The 24,430-nt window shown below is 35.8% G+C and overlaps 2 protein-coding genes and 1 long non-coding RNA gene across 3 annotated transcripts; all 3 read right to left on the bottom strand.

Annotated features, from left to right (window-relative positions):
* Positions 1 to 1,621: 1,621 nt before the first annotated feature.
* LOC138304662 (uncharacterized) lies at positions 1,622 to 7,405 on the bottom strand. Its single transcript, XR_011205615.1, has 2 exons — positions 3,793 to 7,405; positions 1,622 to 3,748 (listed from the first exon to the last, which is right to left on the bottom strand). It is a non-coding gene; the product is annotated as an uncharacterized lncRNA (long non-coding RNA).
* A 70-nt stretch (positions 7,406 to 7,475) lies between these two features.
* Positions 7,476 to 14,820, bottom strand: LOC138304661 (transmembrane protein 168-like). The gene is made up of 4 exons (XM_069244851.1): positions 14,621 to 14,820; positions 11,421 to 12,676; positions 10,421 to 10,701; positions 7,476 to 9,914 (listed from the first exon to the last, which is right to left on the bottom strand). Exons 2-4 carry the CDS (start codon positions 12,623 to 12,625, stop codon positions 9,352 to 9,354), a joined length of 2,049 nt encoding a protein of 682 aa, XP_069100952.1. The 5' UTR covers positions 12,626 to 12,676; positions 14,621 to 14,820; the 3' UTR covers positions 7,476 to 9,351.
* A 4,840-nt stretch (positions 14,821 to 19,660) lies between these two features.
* LOC138305071 (uncharacterized) lies at positions 19,661 to 21,578 on the bottom strand. The gene is made up of 3 exons (XM_069245473.1): positions 21,519 to 21,578; positions 20,629 to 21,258; positions 19,661 to 20,161 (listed from the first exon to the last, which is right to left on the bottom strand). Exons 1-3 carry the CDS (start codon positions 21,576 to 21,578, stop codon positions 19,661 to 19,663), a joined length of 1,191 nt encoding a protein of 396 aa, XP_069101574.1.
* Positions 21,579 to 24,430: the final 2,852 nt, after the last annotated feature.

Here is a 24,430-nt window from a genome sequence, read left to right as displayed (position 1 = left end):
AATAATTCCGACTAAGACTGTCCCGTATATAATGTTAACTCCATGACGTACAATGAAGCGCATCTTTAAATATTCTAAATGTGACGTGATGATAACCCCTTGAACCTAATTGCACAAGATCTTAATACATATCTCTTTGTTGTTGTCTCCCTAAGTCTGCATTTTTACCAATATATTTGATATATTCCTAAACGTGTGGTATCTGTCAATACGAACACAGATTCTTATCAAATCAATCCTATAATACATTTTTTCTCAAATTGAATTTTAGTTTGATATAGAATTCATTACTCACTAGGATCTCAACTCCATACTCCAATATTCAATTGTTTTGGAATGCCGTCAGATGGGGATATTATGTAAACTATGCCAAATAATTCAATATAAGCAAACATGTATTATATGATAGTAAGATTTGATATGAAACTTTGTTCGTAATAACAGATCCTAAGAATATATAAAAAATATTGGTAAAATGCCGACTTGGGAAGACGCCAACCAGAACTTGTGCTTTAAATATATAGTGCAAATAGGTTCAAGGTCTTATCATTATGTAGCATTTAGGGTAGTTAAAGATGCGCTACGTCATGGAGTTAAAATTATATTGGAGACAGCTGTAGTCGAATTTATTGAAAAATTCAATGGCATATTTCAGGCTAAAAATCACACTTAGGGCGAATTAATGAAATCTTGATTGGTATACTAATACACCTGTAACAATGATAATGTTATATATGATGTGTTCTTTTATTCTTGGGATCTCCTCATCCACCTTCAGCTCAAGACTCATTCCCCTTTCAATCCTAATAATATTGCTATGAAATTTTCCACGGGAACCACTGAGATGGCAGCTAAATCCAAAAGTCGTGCACGAGCATGACTTCCCACTGTCTGGAACCGTATACGGCTGATAAATGTATATAAGATGTGTTTTTTTGTCTGGCGATCCACTCTCCCGTCTAGAGCTCGAGGTTCATTACCCTTTTAATCCTTATATATAGGATTGCAATGGAATGTTCCATTGGAACCACTGAGATGGCAGCCGCCTTTAAAATAATGTGTACGAGCATGGCTTCCCATTGTCTGGGACCGTATACGGCTGGTAATGTATATAAGATGGTTTTTTGGTATGGGGACCCACTATTCAAATGCAGCTGTAACTGTCGAATTGTTATATAGTATTTAATTGCTTACACATAGAAATAAAACAGTGCAGTACAGTACCTTTTGTGATTTAATGTATGTAATCACTCTTGTCGGATAATAAACAAAATATTCAATACAGTGAACAAAACTGTTAGTTAGTATTCAATTGGAATCTACTGGAAAATATATATATATATATGACGACTGCTTTGTCAGGGAGTCAAAGCTTGTCAAAGAGGCCCACTGGTCTTGCATTGTCACGATGTATACCCATTGAGACAGCAAAAACACAAAAAAAAATATAATATGTACCTTTAAAATCTTTACTTTGTTTTAGCTTAAAGAATATCTCAATGAAAAAAATACAGGTAAGCAATGTTTTATTGAACAGATAAAGTAGTACTGAACAGGGTAAATCTTGTGGGAAGTGTATTTTCGCTGTATTCGCGCTTTCACTGAAAACAACAAAATCTAATTAAAGCACCTGCCAAATATTCATATCTTTATTGATATAAATCATAGGAACTATTGAACCTCAAAAATATTAACTCCATGAAGTGCTATAAAGTAATTCCGCACGTATTTCAGAAACTAAAAATATTTCATACCATGATTAACTACAAAATATGTTACAAGACATGTATCATAATATAGAAAACGATTAGGGGAAGCATTTAATCATCACAAAAATGTATTTGGCTTGCATTCAAAAGCTATTTTGATCTAAACAGTAAACCTACATTGTACTTACTTTTTTGTGCGATTTACCCTCGCAAATTATGTGATAAAAAGTAATTTCATGAAAGCTATCACATTTTAGTATCAATATTACTTTATAGAAATATAACTTCATCAAATTTTTTTTAATAAAAATTGCATAAGACAGTTTACAGTACTTTGTTCATTGTCTACAATTATCATACTAATTTCAATAGAACAATGACTGCATGTCTATTACAGAATGTGTCTCTCTTGATCTCTTTTGGAAGAGAGCAAAATTATCTTAAGTGGAATGTTTAAGCTAAAGATTTTAAATACATGTATAATTATTCAGTCGATAAACATCTGCCTTAAACCTTCTTAAAAGGATTTATACCCTCATAAGCACCTTTAAATAAGCATTAATTAACAGTTTACCAATAAGGAAAGTTTTAAACAACAACATAGGCCAGAATCACAAAGAAACTCTCCCTTACCGTCTTCTTATGTTACAGAGTTACCTCCCTTGCTGATACTTTCATCCATTGTGCCGTCATTATTTTCTGAAGGAAATTCATGATGCTTCCTCCAAAAAGTATAACATTATACTTGCAAACACATAACATCATTCAATACCTACTCGCAAGGGCAGATAACTCCATAATATGCAAATACAAAATACAAAGATTAACAAAACTTTATATTCATAAGGCCACTATATAGATATTTACACAGACTCAAATATACAAAGTCCAAGTCGAAAAGTCTGTTATGCTGAACATTGTCATGGTGAAACAATCTGCTACAATGACAATATTTAACAGATCAGATACCCAGAACCCTTCTAATTAGACATATTGTAACATATAAAGTAATGTATAGTTATTTAATTTCGAAGGGAGAACATTTCCCGATCTGCTCTTTAATACAAAGTCCATTGCAGAGACAAATGTTCAGGGATTTGTCCAATGGTCACATATTTGTCAAATGTTCACGCATTTGTCAAATGTTCAAGCATTTGTCAAATGTTGATGCATTTTGTCAAATGTTCATATATTTGTCAAATGTTCACGCATTTGTCAAATGTTCATGTATTTGTCAAATGTTCACGCATTTGTCAAATGTTCACGCATTTGTCAAATGTTCAAGCATTTGTCAAATGTTCATGTATTTGTCAAATGTTCTTGTATTTGTCAAATGTTCACGCATTTGTCAAATGTTCATGTATTTGTCAAATGTTCATGCATTTGTCAAATGTTCACGCATTTGTCAAATGTTCACATATTTGTCAAATGTTCGTACATTTGTCAAATGTTCACATATTTGTCAAATGTTCATGTATTTGTCAAATGTTCACATATTTGTCTATATCTAACAGAGATTAACCATACAGATTTTCTTATTCATCATTCATTCCTTTTTATTTGCGAGTATTTAATTTAACAGAAATAAAAACGTCAATACAGAAAATTGAAACCCCCTGCAAATAAAGGTAACTATACAGAACAAATGCTAAATATAGTCATGTGGATCATACTGACACATACCCTGTATATTTGATATAAAAACATGTACCTTACAACATCCAACATAACTTAAATGGAGGAATTTTATTCCATGAAAAAATCAATAATATGAAGCATTTCATAATAATCTCTGCATTACATTGAACAATAAATATACATAAAACAGAAAGTGGATTAGTCTCTCAAAGTCATACAATGCACACTAAATATGGAAAGAGTAAGAATTAGTTAAACAGGAATTATCTCAGGTACTGTATGTTTAGCTTATAATCACTAATATACTGTCTGGGGTCAGTTTCTTTCACAAATTTCTGAACTTAAGTTTCTCCATAGAAATCCATTACAGAAGGAAAAAATCTTAAGTTAAAGAGATTTACCTATCCATTACAGAAGGAAAAAATCTTAAGTTAAAGAGATTTACCTAACTTATGTAATGCTTTCCTATGGGTAATCTTAATTATTGAAACTGGGCCCTGTACCATTATATATACATTCTTAAGCACCAGATAATAAATTGTAGTATACAGTTTGTGTATATCTAAAAATGCATTGCAGAACAGATACAGTTAACAGAATGTTGGCCCTTAGGACCATTTAATGCTGCTGAATAATCTAAATAAAAAAACATTAGGATTTACAGGTATATTGGCTTGTCAACATATTTTAATCAAATGTTTCTTTAATAAATAATAATAATTCAACAACATGTTAATACTACAATCATTTACTCAAACCTTAATAAAGATGATAGAATGACAGAATGATTCCATTTTATATTGCAAAAGTGTGACTGACAATTAACTGCAGCTAACAATTTGAATACATAGCTGGAATGTCTTAACTAATGGAAAATGTGAGGGCTTATCATAAATAGGTTCCCCTTTGTATGAGTGAAAACAAATTGCAGCTTCATCACTTTCCTTACATGAAAGGTATGGAAAGCATTAAGTAGTAGAATTACCAAAGTTTGCCTAAATCCATGGCCAGTACGTATATACCTTAAGCTCAATCAGAGATGCTTCCCCTTATGTGGTAGCTATAACCAAATCATAATTCAGAGGTGTTTTTTTTTCATTTACATTTGTACTAAAGAGTAGCGAAAGCAACAATTTTATAATCATCTTAAACATGTTTCAGGGATCATGTTATTCTTTTGATCCTTTCAGCTCGGTAAAATCATTTGATGTATTGCTAATTAAGTTATATTAAGTTCCTAAACTTAAGTCTCCATGATGGACGGAAATGAAGGAACTGTTGTTACACATACTGCAATATCAAAACTCTATCACAGGGATTAGACACTTGTATCCAAACTATGAATAAAGTTCCTGTGATTGAGAGTAGACATCAAAACAAGACATACATGCCCTATAATTTTCACCATGAGAAGGGAGGTAACTGAAAATCTCCCAAGAATATTTGTTAACATATGGCCTATAATCATACATGATAAAAGACTATATATGAAACAACATTTTTTTTCTTAAATACAAAAATGTAATAGTTATGCTTTCAAAATAAACTTTATAAACATCAGTAAAAAGAATAAATCAGCTAGAAAAAAAATCTAAGTGAATCATATTCTTGGCCCCTTAAAAAATCTCACATGTCGGCCAGGTGGCCCATATTGGATTTTTCAAAAGGTCGATTCAATATCAATACCTTTTGGGGTAGCATGTACAGGTATCTAAAAATACAGTATCAATTTCAATGAAATCAACCTTTTTATTACACTTACTGTATGTAAATAACATTAAGCCAATTTCCCAAAATGGAATAAATAGCAGCGAGAATAATAATCAGGAGGCCAATGGGCCTTAACGGTCATCTGACTCATGGCACAAAACAACAAAGTCACAGTATAAAGTAGTGGTTAACAATTGATATAAGCAATACGATTTTGAATATGTAAGTTTCTGAAATAGGTAAATGTCATTTGTTGAACAAACTTGCATTTTGGTAGCCGTCATCCATATATGGTTGTAAGCTATTCAAGGATTAAGAAAGAGTCAGATTTTAAAGTCAAATTACAGCAAAGCTCCAATTTTGGATCCCCGCCGTTCTATCCCCATGGGTTTTACCTCGCTCCTTTATAAAATATGATTGTCCTCACCTAAAGTTCCCCCTTCTGAGCCCCACCCCTCTGTCCCCAAGGGTTTGACCTAACTCTTTTATATTAAATATGATAGTCCTTCCCCTATGATTTTTTACACAAAATATGGATGAAATCCACTCAAGGGTTAAGGAGGACTAGGATTTTAAAGCTAAAACAAGTACTCATTGTAATGGACACCAATCCATAATCCCCCGAACGACCTTCTCCCTCCCTCTCCCCATCCCCACCTGCAACAAATCAAGAATGCAGTTGCACAGGGTATGAGCATCTTGGAAGAAATTTTGAGGTACTTTTATCTTAAATGACTTGCAGGCGAAAATTTGAAAACAGGAAGTTGGTCCAGCGACAATCTTTCAATTTTTTTATAATATTGATTAGCATCCCTTAATACCCCTTTATACTACTTTTCATTGAAATCAGAGATAGAAATATAAAACCAGAATGTTGCCCCGGTGGCCATCTTGAAATACCAAAATCTTTACAAATTTTAAAATATTTGCATGTTGTTGGCCATCACTTTAAACCCCTATAATTAATTTTCATTGAGATCAGTGACCAAAACCTGAAGAACAGGGAATAATCCAGTGGCCATCTTAGAAAATCTTTACAAAAATGTTTGCACGTTGTCCGGCATCCCTTAAAACCTCTATAGACCAATTTTCATTGAACTCAGAGACCGAAACCTTAAAAGAGGAAGTGGGCCAGCGGCCATCTTGGAATACCAAAATCTTCACAAAAATATTTGCATGTTGTCCACAATCTCTTAAAACCCCTATAGACCAATTTTCATTGAGATTGGAGACCGAAACCTGAAAACAGGAAGTGGGCCAGCGACCATGGTCTTGGAATACCAAAATCTTTACGAAAATGTTTGCATGTTGTCCAGTATCCCTAAACACACCTATAGACCAATTTTTATTGAGATCGGAGACCGAAACCTTAAAACAGGAAGTGGGCCAGCGGCAATCTTGGAAACTCTTTATGTATAATATGATTGTCCTTCCCTAATGATGTTTTACACCAAATATGGATGAAATCCACTCAAGAAATAAGGAAGAGTAGGATTTTAAAGCTAAACTTAAAAAAAAATTCCCTTATGGGGCCCCACCCCTCAGCACCTAGGGATATGAGCAGGCAAATTTATACAAAAAATTATTGTTCTTCCCCAATAATGTTTCATATCAAATATTGATGAAATCCATCCAAGGATGAAAAAGGAGTAGGATTTTAAATCTTAAATTAAGAAAAGTTCCCCTTTTGGGGCCCCATCCCTATATCTCTAGCTATAGGGAACTGAGCAGGCTCATTTATATACAAGAGATCCCAGAGGGATCTTGGCGCCTACCAAAGAATAATCTGTGTCTGACAACAGAAAGAGGGATCTTTTCCCTGCTTTTCAAACTTTTACTACATACTATTTATGAAACTTGAGAAAGATCCTTTCAGTACTTTCTGAGACATGTAGCAGTAACAAACTTCTATTATCAAAATCCAAGATGGCTACCTGTCGATCATCTTGCTGACCGATAAGTCCGAAAATGCACTAGACCCTTGGGGAACCTGCACATGAAATTTGAGAAAGATCCCTTCAGTACTTTCTGAGAAATAGCGGTAACAAACTTTAACTATCAAAATCCAAGATGGCCGCCGGTCGGCCATCTTGTTGACTGATTGGTCCCAAAATGCAATATGCACAACAAGGGCCTAAGGGGAACCTACATATGAAATTTAAGAAAGATTCCTTCAGTACTTTCTGAGAAATAGCGGTAACAAACTTTAACTATCAAAATCCAAGATGGCCGCCGGTCGGCCATCTTGTTGACCGATCGGTCCCAAAATGCAATATGCACAACTAGGGTCCAAGGAGAACATACATATGAAATTTGAGAAAGATCCCTTCAGTACTTTCTGAGAAATAGCGGTAACATAACTATCAAAATCCAAAATGGCCGCCAGTCGGCCATATTGTTGACCGATTGATCCCAAAATGCAATATGCACAACTAGGGCCCTAGGGGAACCTACATGTGAAATTAAAAAAAAATCCCTTCAGCACTTTCTGAGGAATAGCGGTAACAAAATTGTTAACGGACGGACAGACGGACGGACGGACGGCGATTTGAATAGCCCACCATCTGATGATGGTAGGCTAATAAAATGGTAGGCTAATAAAATGTACCAATCAATCGTTTTACAAATTTAAACTTGGTGATATTTTCTTAATTGTAACAAAATATTTTACATCACATGATTACAAAAAAAATGTTATTATCATTTGTTGATTAAATTAAGGTTTATTCATTGATTCAAAACACAGACACAACAATAAAGACTTAAAATTTGACAAACTGATAAATGATAACTGATTTGATCTTGAGCATGAATAACAGTACACTTCTCCCATACACTAGTAGGTATAGCAATATTTGATCAGAAACAGATATAAAAAATCAGTCAAAATTTCATACACGTAAAAACAAAATGATACTGCCCTAACAATCTTATAAACACTTTGGAATTGCATTTTAGGATTTATTTTAACCTTCCAATAAAAAAATAAAATAAAATATATAAATATCTACATGCAAACAAAAAAATAACCCGAAAAAAAACCCACATGGAAATAAACAATATCACTACAATGGAAAAGTTAAATGCAAGACCAGATCTTGCTTTAATATCAAGCAAAAAAAGTTGTTTTATACTTCACCTAATGTCTCTGACCAATAGCTAATTGAATTTGAAGTTCAACTAATGTCAAATATGTCATATTATATCTACACACCTAATACACAATTGAAATCCCAATAACTTACAAGTTAACTAGTAACTTATTTACCCCTGAAGAAGTATTTAGATTCCTCAAGTTCAAAGGCGGGCATAGACCATTTTAGAATTTCAGGGATGAAGAAGTTATAGCCTTCTAAAAATTTGAGCGGTTTAAATAATGGGAAACCGTATCCGGATGTTAACATGCACAACTGTGCACAATATTTTGTATATGTGTGCATTTGGCCAAATGCCAGGTAATATGTCTTCCCACAGCAAAATTAGTGTTTTCTAACACTTCTCAAAACTATATACTTCTGATAAATATCAGATATGACAACAACATACCTACACATATCAAATCAATACACCATTAAAAGTGGAGACTTTTATTTTTATTTTGAGATACCTGTATTTTTGTTATTTCTTATTTTTACTATAAATCCAAATCAAGACTTAACATTATCAAATTTGGATTTGTTTAAATCAATGGATATGCTGGAAGTAAATATATACTTATATAAGGAACTAGACTGGGTCAATCATTAGGTAGCTCAATCCGCAAAGCATCTGGCTAGTGTTTGGAGGTCACGGGTTTGAGCCTCATCTGACCATTACCCCCCAGTACATTTTCTCCTCTCCTGTTACAGAACTGGTGCCAAATCAAATACCTACAGTGGTGGTAAAAAGTATGTCTTTGACGGCCAATACTTTAAAAAATAAGGGAGGAGACGTGTAGCGGGATTGGACCGAGTCACTCATTGGTGACCAGATCTAGATAGCTTAATCGATAAAGAATCCAGGTGTGTTTTGGAGATCTCCTGTTACATACTGAAGGAAATCAGATACAAAGGAAAGGTCAGAGGTTACTCATGATTCTATTTAGAGAAATGGGGGACTCAATGGTTTTAAGTGCATAGAACTTATCACTATATATATACTGTAGTCTGAAAACATCAAGACACAAAATCTGTTGTATCAGATCGATTTTTCAATGGCACTATATGTTTTCAGAAGTGGAAGAATTTCTAAATATATTGTTTGTTTAATATTTGACTAGGTAAGGTAGCCGCCACTTTTTGCCTTTGATAAAACATCATGATTGGACTAGTTTGAAGCCATGTTTTGTATCCACTTCTTTAGGCGGGAGCCACCTCATTCGTTTCCGCTTCAAACATCGTAAGACAATATCACAACAAAAACAAAGTGACACCCCATGACAGGGAACTCCACGATAATTAACCACCTGTACTAACGGTTTCACCAGTTTGGGGAAGCTTGAGTCGCAGTGATCTGCTATGTCTCTCTCTGTTGGCATGTGGAATGTAAAATCTGTCCATCGTTTTGACACACCATATATGGCACGTGTTGTCCGCTCCTTGTCCAACCAGTCCTGTTCAATGGCCGCGTCCATATTGTAATGTACCCAGTCTTGAGAGAAAGATCCTGCGGGATGTTTCTCTCCCTGTTCTAGGTCCTCTTGACGGAATTTGTAACGACACGTCTGAACGGCCACAAAATTATCACGAATGTACCGTACTTCCTTTGCCCAGTGGTATGAGTGTAAGGAATCCAAAACCAAAATAAGCCTTGCCCCAGAGTCAATGTTCTTCTCTGACCACCATTCCAGGAGAGTTTCCAACCTCAGATTTTTGTTGTCTGCATAAAGGAGTTAAAAATTAATTGAAAAAGTAACAAACAAATGAATAAATGTACATGGATGTATCAGTTTGTCTGGATTTATTTACAAAACCTGTCCATAAATTTCACCCGAGGGATGAGGGGAAAGTGGTCTCTATAGCCAAGTGGTCTTTATACACAGGTCAAATTCTGCTGAAATTGAGCCATAAGAAAGTGATCTTATCAAGTAGGTGTCTTTATACAGAGGTGGTCATTATGGCAGGTTTCACTATATAACCAGTCAAGAACTTAGTTAATATGGTAAAAAGTTGATAACTCGTTGGACCACAGCCCACCAAGCTCTCAAATAGTCAACTTTAAAACAATTTGATTTGTTTATATAGACCACCTGGCTATACAGATCATTGCTCCTCTGTCCCTAAGGTGATCTTTATAGACATGTTTAACTTTACAACCTTATATTATTTCATATATTCACCAATTACAATGAAATAAGGGAGATAACTCTTCACTGACTTAGTTACCTGCCAAGGCCCAGTCCCCAGTGTCGTACACATCACCGCTATAGTAGAGAAGGTATGTATCGTACCGAGGCCCATTCTCGCCCAAACAACACCGACCAAAGAATGCCTTTACTTTAGACTCTAGGAACTCCTGACTCATCCCACTGCTTGAGAAATCGGTGCCAAAGTTATTGATCATATGGAAGTCGAAGAACTGACATATTTTGTTCAGGGTAGCCATGGCATAAGATCCCATGTCCTGTACACTGCTCGGTGCATACAATTTAACACCAGATCCAGGTCTAAAAATGGAAAAAAAATTGAAGTAAATACATACACTGTGTCCGATATGTTAACTAAGAACATCAATTAAAAGTGTAACAATCCCTTGTTTTACAGACTTGTTATATAGTGTTATAAAAAGATATTTTTTTTAAAGATAAATAAAGATAAAGATCTGGCTATTTCGCCCCTTGTTCAATATCCCCTTGGACTGTGTGGACAGAGATTATAATAAAAATATAGACTTTAAAAGGGTTGTGAATGAAAGTTATCTATCTTTACTTATTACATAGTTATCTGCCTTTGAAGGTAGGTATTGATGGTGACATCATCATTTTGTGAGTGAAGCTCAAATCAATTTTTTTGCAAAAAAAAAAAAAAAAAAAAATTGCTCTTGCAATCTCATGACATCATAATCCATACCTACTTGAAATGGCAGATAAAGCGTGTCAATTGTAATTATGTCTTTGTATATTACAGAGTTACCTCCCTTGCGGGTAGGTATACCATTGTGACGTCATTATTTTGTAAGTGAAACTTGCATCGTTTCCTCTGAAAAGTATGATGTTACGCTCACAAACAGATGACGTAAATCAATACCTACCTACAAGGGCAAATAATGCAAAAAACAGAATATCAAATGTAGCGTAACATAGTGCAATCAACCATGGGTGTCCATCGATGGTAAAACAATGCGCTAAGACCCCTTTATTTACCAATACATTAAGATTACACTAACCTTTGACCTGAGATTGGGCTAATAATAGCATATCCAATAGCTGTTCCTCCAAGGGAATCTCCAAGTTCTCGGAAGAGACTCAAAGTCATACACTCCAACGGAAGAACAATAAACAGAAGAGCCTGGCTGTATCCTGTTCGGGTGGTCCATCCAAGTCCAAGTAGTACCAGCGTTGTAAACAAGGTAACACAAATAAGACGAACCGACACAAGGCTGAAGTGGCGGACACCCTTCGATGACATGATCCTGTTAAGACTCCGCCCTTCGTCAGATATGCTTTTGTATAAACTATTACACTCTGTAACTTTACTCATAAGTTTCCAACAGGAAATAATGTAGATGATGTGGAAACATAACCAGATTAATGAAAAAACTGCAAATATTGGTACAACAACAAACCACTCCTTGTGTGATGTGATCTGTTTCCCAACAAACACTGCTAATGTTACATTAATCACAAACACAAAAAATACAGAAAGATGCCTTAGTAATCTGGAGAAATTGAAAAATGTCTGCCATCTATCTAGTGTTGTCAAATCCGAGAAATACAGGTCAATAACCGGAGGACATGTGTGTCGACCCACAAAGCAAATCAGTCCATATGTATTTATGTAGAGCTTTTCATCTCTGAAAAATACTAAAGCTACAACAATCATTCCTATGAAATTTACTAGTCCAAATATGGATTTGAGTCGTATCGCCATTAAATGACAGATGACTGAAATGACGAAAAGGGAGATCGGAACGGCTTGTTGTCCTGTGAGAAGTGTTGCTACTGACAAACCAAGGCACTCTAACAGTTCTGTAGACTCGCACAGCTTCGCCTCATGTTTAATTAACCTCATGACGCGTTGGGTAACAGCCCAGAAACAGGACACAGCAAGACTAGTCATAAAGAGAATATTCATCACCTCTTGTGTCATTATGTACTCAATCTCCTTCTGTTCCTTTGAGAACACTATTACTCCTAATATACAGCCTAGCCATATGTGTAAGATGGTGCGTCCAAGTGACTCGAAATTGAAGTAGTATTGACAAGCACATGACAATCCAAACACAAACAAACCAAGTATCGCGACAACAAGTATCACAGTGTTCTGGCTATACTGCCACTGCGTGTAGAGTCCTAGTGCTAAAGCCGCTACCAAAATGACATTAGGCAAATAGCCCATGTAGCTAGTAAGACGCAGATCTTTCATTTTCATGCTAGAAGTTGAATAGCTGGAATTGTATTTTTAGAATCTTTCACATTTGATCTGAAAATAGAGAAAAAAAACTTAAAAGTTATATAACTTTAAATGAAACAGCTAATTTTTTTTTTTTTTTATGTGAAAGTAAAACAGGTTCAATAATTTTGTAGAATCACAAAATTTATAATCTTACCATAAACAAAACACTTATCACATCCAGAAAAGTTTTTAGATATAAAATGTTTATTATTTTCTATAATGTGGTTTTTCTTGGAGTTAAAATACGTACCAGAGTTGTAATTACCAAGAAAGAATTAGGACTATGCTGGTATAAGCATAACACAAGTTATCAATGCCTTGCAGGTAGGGTGTTAGAATTGGTCTGCATCCCCTATTGCATGATCGTAAAAGGCGACTTAATTAGGATCTTATCTTTTATGGGTTTTTTTCATCAGGAAGGCTGTGGTTTCTGTTCCCTGGTCGGAATGCACTTTATAAAGTCTCTTGCTTAGCTCTCAGCATATAAAGAGAGTGAGACAACTGGTTCGTCCTTTGTCAGTGAAAGCTTAAAGGCCCCCCCAAAAAATATGTCTGTTAAGGTTTACCCAACCGACCCTAATTTTTTACCCTGGACCCTACTTTTTTTTCCACTTTTCTACGAAAAAATATTAAAAAGTCAGGATTTCGATCTCAGACTCCAGTTCTGGCCATCATTTTAGAGTGAAAAACATTAAAAAAAAAAGAAAAAAAAATCCTCCCGACCAACCCTATTTTTTTTGCAAATGTAACCCTAAACAAACATATTTTTTTTATTTGGCCTAATGTGACCGGTTGGGATATGTTTCATGGTGTCTCCGACTGCATGTTTCACTAATTAGTACAATAAAAAGGCCAAGAGTTCCAATAAACAAGAAGTTAAGACACAACACAAATATACCACAGTCCACACCAGGCGCTTCATCATACAACACATCGCATACCGTATATGGGATGCTGTCTTTACAATGACCCTGGCTGTTTATCAAACTAACATTCACCTTATTAACACGCAGTAGTTGACTTATAAATGTTCATGTACATGATAATCACTGCAGAAGTTTGTTTGGTTTGTTTTGTTTTACGTCCTATTAACAGCCAGGGTCATGTAAGGATGTGCCAGGTTTGTTGGTGGAGGAAAGCCGGAGTACCCGGAGAAAAACCACCGACCAGCAGTCAGTATCTGGCAACTGCCCCACATGGGATCGAACCCGCATCCCAGAGGTGGAGGGCTTGTGGTAATATGTCGGGACATCTTAACCACTCGGCCACCGCAGCCTCCCACACTGCAGAAGGTAGCAAAGATGTGAAATGAACCTTCTTTGTTTCAATAGATCCACACACAGACTTTTGTATTTGTTTCATATTGTAACTTCATCTTAGGTTATCATCAAACCATATGATGTAACATTACAAGTCATTAATATAATGAAAACACGACTTTTAATTTTTGCTTCAGCAATGTACATGTACAGTACTGTACATGTAGTGGGCCCTTGATTTAATTCAACACATGAATGTCGTAGAGTACTTTAACAAAATATCACTGGATCATACATTTACAATATACATGTAAAAATATTTGGTAAGCTTTTAAAGACCTGTCTGAGTGTACAGGTAAGACTACATGTACAAGTTACTACATGACAACAGAAAACGTGACACCACATTTTGATAGATAATCTTTTGGATTACACACAATTTAGCCCACAGCCTATAAGTGGACAGGCACTCTGCATAAACATTGAATTTATTTTATGTGGCGTTTATATTTTATATATAGATCTACCAAATTTTTGATAAAAGTAGTTATATTATGTCATATTGTCGCAGCAAACGTTGAGTCGTGAGCCAGCAAGTCACTACATTTATACTGTCATATTTCCCTCGTTTATGTTGGGAGAAATTGACTCTATGTGTTTATTCAGTTACTGTGTCGACATCAGCACAGTTCAGAGTTATAATCATAAGTACCTTGTCGTTATCTATCGTCTATGCCAGTCTTTCTCTGTTTCTCTTTTCCGTGATGTGATCAGAGATGGCTTTCGTCAATATTTGGGAATTCCCCTCTTTATTGGTATCCACTTCCGGAATCCCTTAGAAGACAAAAATAGATCAGAAGTAGGCTACGTAACCGGTTTACGCCTTTCACACTACAGTAGATGCTCTAGATAGTTCTACAGTTGTACATGAAAGTTCATATTTGTTTCCAGAAACATATAATCAACTGACAAGGACTTATAAATCCTTGTATACAGTATTCCGCGTTTGCATATCATGATATTACAAAGTTAGCTCCATTGTCATCCTCGATATTCCAGGGGTTCCGATCACTTACGATCTCTACACCCCTGGACTATCTCATAGTGAAATTGAAGGCAGTTCAGCGGAAAACATTTGACCAATCACAGGCCAGCAAAGATTTCCTTTGAAGACTACAGAGAGAGCGACGCCTAACATCAAAGTCACACAGTCGACCACAGTGTACCGTTATACGGCTCTTTTGATGTACATCAAATGACTAAATTACCTAGCTGTTCTGTTCCGTTGCCCCCAGTTTTACTATGAGATAGTCCAGGGTGTTGAGATCGTAAGTGATCGGAAGCCCTGGAATATCGAGGATGCTCCATTGTGGGTAGGTATCGAAATTGTTTCATGTTCAGGGGCGGATCCAAGAGGGGCGGACCCGGCAAAGCCCCCCCCCCCCCCCTCTATAATAGGAGGGAGGAAAAAGAAAAGAGAAAAAGAAAAGGGAAAAAGAGGAGAAGGAAAGAAAAAAGGGAGAGAAAAAAGAGGGAGAAAGGGAAAAGGAAGGAATTAGATAAAGAGTGGGAATTAGACAGAAAGTTCATAATCTACCATTACCGTTTGAAGTTACCATTTTAAAATCTTAATTCGATATTGTGGTATATACATGCATGGACACACTTGTACCCAGGCGCAATGGAATACTCATATTCCATTTTTTTCTTATAAGCAGAGACTTAGATATAAATATTTCTCTGTTGGCAGGTTATATCTCGATATCCTTAGAATTATCAAATTTTCTATAGTCAACAGTAAAAAAGAGTTGCCACTGGTCTTCGCTGGCTGAGTAGATACTTCAGTTTGTAAATGTTACAATGCACATATTAAATCCGACTATTAATACATAAATGTGTGTGTACATTCAAAACGCCAGTTACAAGTGAAAGTAATTAAGGTATTTAGCATCACTAGTGACGTTTAATGCCTCTAGTAGCCTTTTATTTGTCACAAGAAAATGTGAATAAAGAAAAAGTGTGGAAAGTGAAACCAAAAGGAAAACCAAATGAAACAGAAAATGTGTGAAATAAAGATGGGAATGTACATAAAAAGGGGCCCAAATTAGATTTTAAAAAGATGATCTCAAGGCAATAATATATTTTTTTTTTTTTTTTTTTTTTTAGAAGTTTTCGAAATCATCTAGGATCTGAATGCACCCTATGGCCAATTCCCTTCCTTAGTTGTTTCAACAAAAATATATCTTAACGATAATGTTATAAGATCGCACAAACAATGTTAAAAAATAATGTAATGTTCAAAGCAAAAGGCTCATGATTGTTTTCTGAAATAATTGCTTGGTGTGAAAAAAAAAATAAAAACAAAAAAAAATCTCCTAGCTGTCCCTGTTGTAAACCGATAACAATACTATTTGTCTGCTGTGCTACATGAACTTAATCAGCATCTTAAGTTAATATTGTTGCACTGAATGTATTAGTCCGTTTTACCCAAACCAAATAATATGATAAACGTATATGGACCTCCACGGCTGCGTTTAATGCCATTTTTGGACATACTTTAATCATGTCGGATTAACAACATTTAATTAAACATACAATGTAACGTCATTTAAATGTAGGGATGTTTAGATAATATCACATTTTGTCTTAATTGCAACATCATGGTAGCTATACATGTATTATAATCGGTCGCTTTGCCTGTCATGATGTTTGAATTTCATGTGGTTGTAAATAATCTGTTCACTTTGATTCAAGGATTTATAAGTGCTCATATACGCCCTTGCTTTGATTGGTTGACCAAACTATCTACGTGTGTTGATTGGCGCTGGTAACCCAAAATGTATTAATCTTGCCGAAACTTGTTAGAATAACGGCAGAATACTTAATTTTTAACAAGTTTCGGCAGAATTAACATACGTGCTTTTTTATTCAGCGTTAACCCTTAATATTAGGACTTTTCCTTAGAATTCCAATTCGATCAGAAAAAATGAAGTATTCTGCCGTTAAATTAAGTATTTTTCTGTCGGCTGTCGGCGCCGTGACGGCCGACTAACAAACTTGAGAAATTGAATTTAAAATACATAATTCATTTATAGCTGTAACGAGTCTATCTTCCTTTTATAGCTACATGTACTTATACATGTATGAGAACATGTGTTATTTTAACAATATCCAACAGTACATTTATTGGTCATATAGATTATCATTATTAGTATTATATAATGATCGATATTGACCAAAATTCACAAAGAATTGGATATCCAAAATCTAGCAACTACCAGAAATATCAAAATTCTGACATTGTGCATCATATTTGCATTGTTCTTTCTCGACATGTCATTTGTAAATAATTTTTTAGTTTCTGTTATAAAAATACATATACATATAACTAGAAATATATATACGAGACAAATGTATACATTGGTCATTCTGAAATATACAATTATGTATACATCTAGTGATTTAAACACTTGTTATATGTTATGTTCGAACGGTATATTTTACTGTAAACCAAGTATTTATACGTGTAAACAAATATGACGTTATACATCAATTAAATGATGGGCCATCGCTAACTTACCTGTGATCTTACTTTTGACACCTGACTTGAGCTAATCAACAAAGCGTGACAGGCCACTAAACACCGTTCCTACGTAATCTGGCTTATTGTAAATTTAGAACATGTATTGCAAAACTAGCGGTTGAATGTGGCAGATGGATTAATATACCAAGACAACAACGATTGTGTAACATGTGTAACTTAAACGAAATTGGAGATGAGTTCCATTATTTATTTAACTGTACTGATGATCACTTAGTATCCAATAGAAAGAAATTTATGTCTAGATACTATTATGAAAGACCAAATACTTTTAAATTTGAAACTCTATTTAATTATGTAGTTAACAATGAACTTATTTCACTTACAAAATTTATAATTATTATACAAGACAGACTTAATTCAGTTCATTAATATAACCAGTATATTATATATGTATATTTTAGTATATGTGTAATATGCACTGCACTATTTCATTGTTAATGCTGTTTACATGTATATGTCCTGTTTATATATTCTCTACACTACTGTTTGTATGTTTACGAGAATAAAATCTTTGTCATTGTCATTGGTTATTAGCCCCCTCATTAGTCTCGATTGACCACGCGTTTTAGTTACTGCAGTATACAGGTAAAGAGATAAACGCAGCACGACATTGGCTATTCGGAAGTACAGTTTTGATTTTGTTCTGTACTTGATATCTGCAACTTGGATTAGACATAGACATCTTCAGTCTTTTTTTTTTTTTTTTTTTTTTTTTTGTCTGACTCGTGCATGATTTATTTTTTTCAATTAAAGACACTAATAAATGAAATTGAGCGAAATATCAAGTCGTCGGATGTATTGTATTATATGAAAGATGGATCGATTTCAGATATAACGCAATTAGTAGATGCATTTACATATATGCAAAATATTCTGTTTAGAATCGTAACTTAATTCGTATGGGTAGGTTATATGAAAAAGTCAGAAATTTGTTAAGCGGGTTTGACCAGTACAACGACCCGAGTCGGGTTTTGGATAACAGTCAAGAATCATTTACATAATATTCGTGTATATGTGGTTCCAAATACCGTAGATTTACAACGTACGTGGATTATTATACACATTATATTGTGTATAATTGTGCAGAAATCGCGCAGAAATGTTCATTTATCTACGACAGGCACATCAATATATGCATGGTATAAATCCCTATTTTCAAGCGTATTCCAAACTCATATCTGTGATTGAGGATAATATTAAATAGGTATCGGACATGTACACATGTATTTGTGTCTGTAAAAATCGATATTTACAAACAGATAGTTTATATTAGATGGCAGACACAGAAAATCGCCACGCTATCTTATGCGAGTAGAGTAGGTCCCGTTGTCCTCGTGACGTCACAGGTCAGGGGTCCCGAATCGGGGTCAATGGCTTGGGGCTTCAGGTGTGTTCTAGAGAAAAGTCGCATTATCTCCAATACCGTATTCGCTATGAAACTCGTACTTTCTCCATTCTAAATTTTATACAATGACACATTTATCAAGCCTTTTAAACAGTGTTCTGGTTTTAAAGAATAGAAATATCATCACATAGTTTCTGTTTGATTGCAAAAAATCTCATGAGTTTTTTTTAGACACATACTAATTATAAGTGATTAGTCCAGCAAATATACTCATGAACAAGAGGCTCTTGGGCCTTAACGGTCACAGGTCTGATCTTTGAGCTCTTATACAGAATGAAACAAGTTTGTTGAAATGAATGACTTTGACCTTTATTCAAGGTTAAATGGGTAAAATAGCCTTACATTTTAAACGACCTCTCCTTAATAACCAGGAGGCCTAGGGACCTTGTATTGAGCCTGTGACATACTGGGATAAAGGGCTACCAAGTTTGTTCAAATGAATTACATTGACATTGATTCGTGGTCACAGGGGTCAAATAGTCTTAAAACTTTAAACGATTTCTAATTGATAACCATAGGGCCTGTGGCATGGTGGGTTCAAGGGCTTCCAAGTTTATTTTAATGAATTACCTTGACCTTCATTCAAAGTCACAGCATGTGCGTTGAAGACACATAAGTCTTCCCTAAGTGACTATTGTGTAATGTTTGAAACATTTCCGGTCCGAGTGATGGTTGTGTGATAATTCGATTTCATTTACTGGATATTCCAGTAAGGAGTCAAATCCGGGTCCAGACTATGTTTGTCATGAGGCCATCAATCCATCCATCACAGTCTGTTTCAGTTTGGCCAATACTCCATCATTGTCCGTTTCTCTCTTGAACTGACTGGCGTTCTGTAGACTGATTGGTACAGAGTCAATCGCGTGAACCTCAAACTCGTCAACGTCATTTTCCATGTCCTGTGTGGCTGTGACAGCACGACTTAGGATATCAGCGATGTAAAGTTCTATACCAGGACGGTAAGACACAACTATATCATACTGCTGTACTTTGAGCATCATGCGTTGCAGTCTGGGAGGGACACTCGACAATGGCTTCTTAAACAAGCTCTCCAGAGGCTTATGATCAGTTTCCACTATTCCCAGCATCTCCTTTTCAATCTGTGCATAGTTCTTTTCAGACCTATTTAGATATCTTGACGAGTACACGATATGTTGTTGTTCCTGTAAGAACCTTGCTCCCAATCCATATGATGAGGCATCAACTGATAGCTTTTTATCCTTTGTAGTACCGAAGTACAGGTGCTGTCGACATGGCGCGTTTCAATGTTTCAAATGCCACATCCTGTTCCTTTGACCACTGCCAGGCTACATCTTTTTCCAACAGAACCCTCAGGAGTTTGTTAACTGTGGCCAGATTAGGAATGAATTTTCCCAAGTAATTCACCATTCCCATAAATCGCTGTAACTCGACTTTGTTTACAGACTTTGGGAGTGCTGATATTGCTTCCACACGATCATCAGTCGGTCGCACGCCATCTGCGCTAAATACATGTTCGACAGATTCAACTTCCGTTTTGTTAATTTTACACTTATCCTTGTTGAGCCTTAGTCCTACCTCCTCACATCTCGCAAGTATTTTTTTTCCCCAATTTTTCTACATGTTCCTTCTCATTGTTGGCCCATATGAGAATATCATCAGCGATTGCCGTGCAGGGCTGCTTCTCAAACACTTAAGAAATAGTTCTCTGAAATATTTCAGGAGCACTCGCGATTCCAAATGGTAAGCGTTCAAACTTGTAGCGACCGTAAGGAGTGTTGAATGTTGTGAGCCAGGTACTCTGTTCAGCCAAATTAATCTGATAAAATCCAGACGCTGCGTCCAATGTACTGAAAACTTTTGCTGTGCCAACATTAGCAGCAACTTCTTCCACAGTTTTAAGTGGGTAATGTTCTCTCAAAACAGCCTTATTCAGTTCTCTGGGGTCAAGACATAGTCTTACCGTTCCATTAGGTTTCTTAACTATAACAATAGGGTTAACCCACTGAGTTGGCTCCTCAACTTTGATAATTACTCCACATTGTTCCATTCTATCAAGTTCCTCATTTACTTGATTCTGAAGTGTGTGAGGTATTTTCCTGGGTGGCGATACTACTGGTGTGACTGTTGGGTCCACCTTGATTTCATATTCACCAGGCATACAGCCAATACCACTGAACAAATGCTTGTATTTGCTCTCTTCCTCTATTGTTTCTCCAGATTTCTCAGTGCCATCAGTCCTTTGATTTACATTGACAGAGTACACGCGCTTCACTAGGTTTAATGCTAGACACGTTTTGAGTCCCAACTCAGGTGTAACGTCAGATTCCACGACTTGTAGAACAATTAAATGATACCTGTCCTTTTAGAGAACACTGGTGGTCAGTCTTTCAAATGTTTCATCATAATGTTCATCCATCTAACACACAGTTTCGTTTAACTGGTGTACATTGTGCTTTCTCGGTGTTTCTTTGCACACAACAGCGAAGTGAATTTTCTTCTGACATTTTTAACAAGTTTTTCCATATGCAGGATATTGTCCTTTGCTGTGTTTTTGTCCACAATAACCACAAAGGCCTACCTGTGTTTTTCAAGTGTTCATCATTCCAGCCCTGTTTCTACTTTGTGGCCTCCGGCGCACGTGCCACGCATCTCTAGCTTTCCCGCCATTTTTGTCGTCATGCTTGATAACGTGAAAATCAGCATGGTCAACTTGAATTTCTCTTATTTGTGTTTCACTATCTTCGTCAGCTCTACATATGTCTATAGCCTTCTGAAGGGTAAGATCTTTGTCCCTAAGTAGCCGTGCCCTCACTGAATCACCACGAATCCCGCACACTATTCTGTCCCTGATGAGTGAGTCTTGTAATGTATAATTCGCACGAGACAGCTTTATGCCGAAGGTCCGTAACGAAATTGTCAATCTTTTCCCCTCCCCTTTGACTTCGTGTATTAAATCAATGTCTTACATAAGCAATGTTTTACGAGGGTTACAGTATTCCTCAAACTTCGTGAAAAATATCACCAACCTGTGTTTTATCTATCCCTTTTTCCAACGTGAAAGTATTATAGACCTCAATGACTGCCGGCCCTAACAAGTGTAGCACGTGTCTAATCCGCTGTCTACTAACAAGTGTAGCACGTGTCTAATCCGCTGTCTACGGTATAGATTTCATACTGTTGCCGAAATCTTCTCCAATTTTCAGACAAGTTTGCTTTCAAGCTTAATGCAATTGGAGGGTGTAGGCGTTTCATGTTTTACTTCTGACACCATGTAGGACTGAGACTGACAACAGGACCTAGAGAAGTTACATACAAAGGGAATAACTCTCGCGGCCTTGCGGACTTATCAAATACTGTTACACATTAGGGGCCATGTCCATGCTTGCATGCTCAAGCATGCAAAAATTAATCTGACTTACATTTTTGAACAGTCAGAAAAAACACAACATTTGAATACACGTGACGCTGCAGAATATAAATTATGTATAAATACATATGATATGCCCAACTGTATGCCTAACATAACTTTGTGCACATTTGAAAGACTTGAATATTAGCCATTCTGGAAATTTATTAGAATAGTCTATATATTTCCGGTTACCAAGTTGTTAAATATGTTTGAATTTTGTCGAAGACAATATTAGACTTAAACTAAAGAAGAAGACTTCTTCACCAAAATCCCTCAAGCAATTGTGGATTTTGAATCGGGAAACACTTACGAATACCTAAATAAACAACATCGCATGAAAAGTTAGAAATATTCTAAAAACATATAACTTTAAAAATGATAGCAAAACAACTTAATTAAAGCAATTGCAACATGTTCTTGGCCTTAGTAACGAAAAAGTGAATTGATCAATTTTGGTTCACTTCCCGCCCCGTTAAAACGCGTGTTAATCCGTGATTTCTGGTGTCACGAAATAGTTGACTTTTATTTTTGTCGAATATGAACATATTTTTGATTTAGAAAAGAATTTTTGTTGTTGTAATTGTTAGAAATAGAACAGAATAAGTAGAAAAATAGGTCATTAATACAATATTTTTTTTATTGAGGTGGTCTAGGACTGGTCCCTTCTTACGCAATTTCCACCATTTTGACAGTGGTCTTTGACTCGCTGTCATAAACAAACCAACACGTAAACTTAATTTTAATTTTGTTTAAAATATTCTCCATAAGTTTTTCATCAGTTAAAATAACTCAAAATTCTCCCATTACTTACTAATTTAAAATTTACACCCAAATCCGTGTATTTTGTTCGAGCACTTGTCACGGGAGTCTAGTATGTATAAAATGTATATAGTTTTGCATGGTTATCACCTAAATATCGTGACTTCCATTTAACCATTGGTATATACGTTAAAAGTTACCAAAGAAGTAAAATGGTTACTACATTGTAACAATTTCCCGTCAGCTTCTGAGGGGCTTCGCCCCCCATACCCCCTACCGGGGCTTCGCCCCTGGACCCTGAGCAAGGGGCTATCGCCCCCTGCACCCCCAGGCATGCAGGCCTATCCAGACCTAGCTACGCCGCCTTGCGGACTTATCAAATACTGTTACACATTAGGGGCCATGTCCAGGTGACATTTAGAAATGACCAATCGAATTGCTGCTTGCAAAATTTTGACAGGGAATTTCAAGGGTCGAAATAGTTTGCAAAAATCTGTCAGAATTATGTTCGTGTACGTAGTCATCTCGCAGAAAGAGCACAATAAACCTAATTTCATATGTATAGTGGGGCGAAATGACGTTTTCAATTATTATGAAAAGGTGTAGATACTGAAGTAAATGTATACGTGGTACTGTATAAAGGCCATCTGGACGTGACCCCATATGGGATTTTAATTATCAGATCCTCTATTGAACGGAGTGGTTATAAAGATCTGTGTTTTAATCAGATTGATAAACTTTATTTATTTTACATCAATTACCAAACAAGGTATAAAACTTATACAAAACAACTTTGAATTGTCCGCACCAATCAGCGCGTGGGTCTGAGAGTGGGAGGAAACCAGAGCGTCCAAAGAAAATGATCGGGTAGGTGGCCCCTTATCTTTTCACGTCCAGGGATCGAACCTCGGACAGCTATAGGTGAAAGGTAGATGCCATAACCACTAGACCACTCGATTACCCTAGTCATAAATTAGACGGCAGAAAATTGATTATAACGTGAACATACCCCATTTGGTACACGACCCCTTTTGGTACAAAATTAGGGTTTTCCCCTCTAAAATCCTAGTTACTGTGTTTTGTTATTTATACTATTGTGATATGAAAATACAAGTATAACCTGACAATTTAAGCTCAAATTTGACTTCGATCGTCTGCATTATATTCGTATACGCCTACATCGAAATATATACACGTTTCATTGATCAGGAAAATTTATATATTGGTTTAAACTATATTTCAATATCCAAACATGCAATTACAGTACAGCAAACATAGCATAAAGGTAAAAGTAAATATAAATAAATACATAACTCCGGTTTACTCTACATCGTCATTTTTTTATAAACGTATGAATGTCCCT

Source organism: Argopecten irradians, chromosome 12, assembly GCF_041381155.1.
Source record: "Argopecten irradians isolate NY chromosome 12, Ai_NY, whole genome shotgun sequence".
Classification (NCBI taxonomy): Eukaryota; Metazoa; Mollusca; class Bivalvia; order Pectinida; family Pectinidae; genus Argopecten; species Argopecten irradians.
The sequence above is the reverse complement of the archived record's forward strand: the minus strand, read 5'-3'. Positions and strand labels throughout refer to the sequence as shown.

Coding starts and splice junctions, on each gene's coding strand:
- LOC138304661 (XM_069244851.1), bottom strand. CDS start 12,625: ATGAAAATGAAAGATCTGCGTCTTACTAGCTACATGGGCTATTTGCCT. Junction 10,702..11,420: donor AGCCCAATCTCAGGTCAAAG/GTTAGTGTAATC, acceptor TTCCATTTTTAG/ACCTGGATCTGGTGTTAAAT. Junction 9,915..10,420: donor TGGGGACTGGGCCTTGGCAG/GTAACTAAGTCA, acceptor TCCTTTATGCAG/ACAACAAAAATCTGAGGTTG.
- LOC138305071 (XM_069245473.1), bottom strand. CDS start 21,578: ATGACGACAAAAATGGCGGGAAAGCTAGAGATGCGTGGCACGTGCGCC. Junction 21,259..21,518: donor CGTGCGCCGGAGGCCACAAA/GTAGAAACAGGG, acceptor GTTCTCTAAAAG/GACAGGTATCATTTAATTGT. Junction 20,162..20,628: donor AACGCTTACCATTTGGAATC/GCGAGTGCTCCT, acceptor CCATGTCGACAG/CACCTGTACTTCGGTACTAC.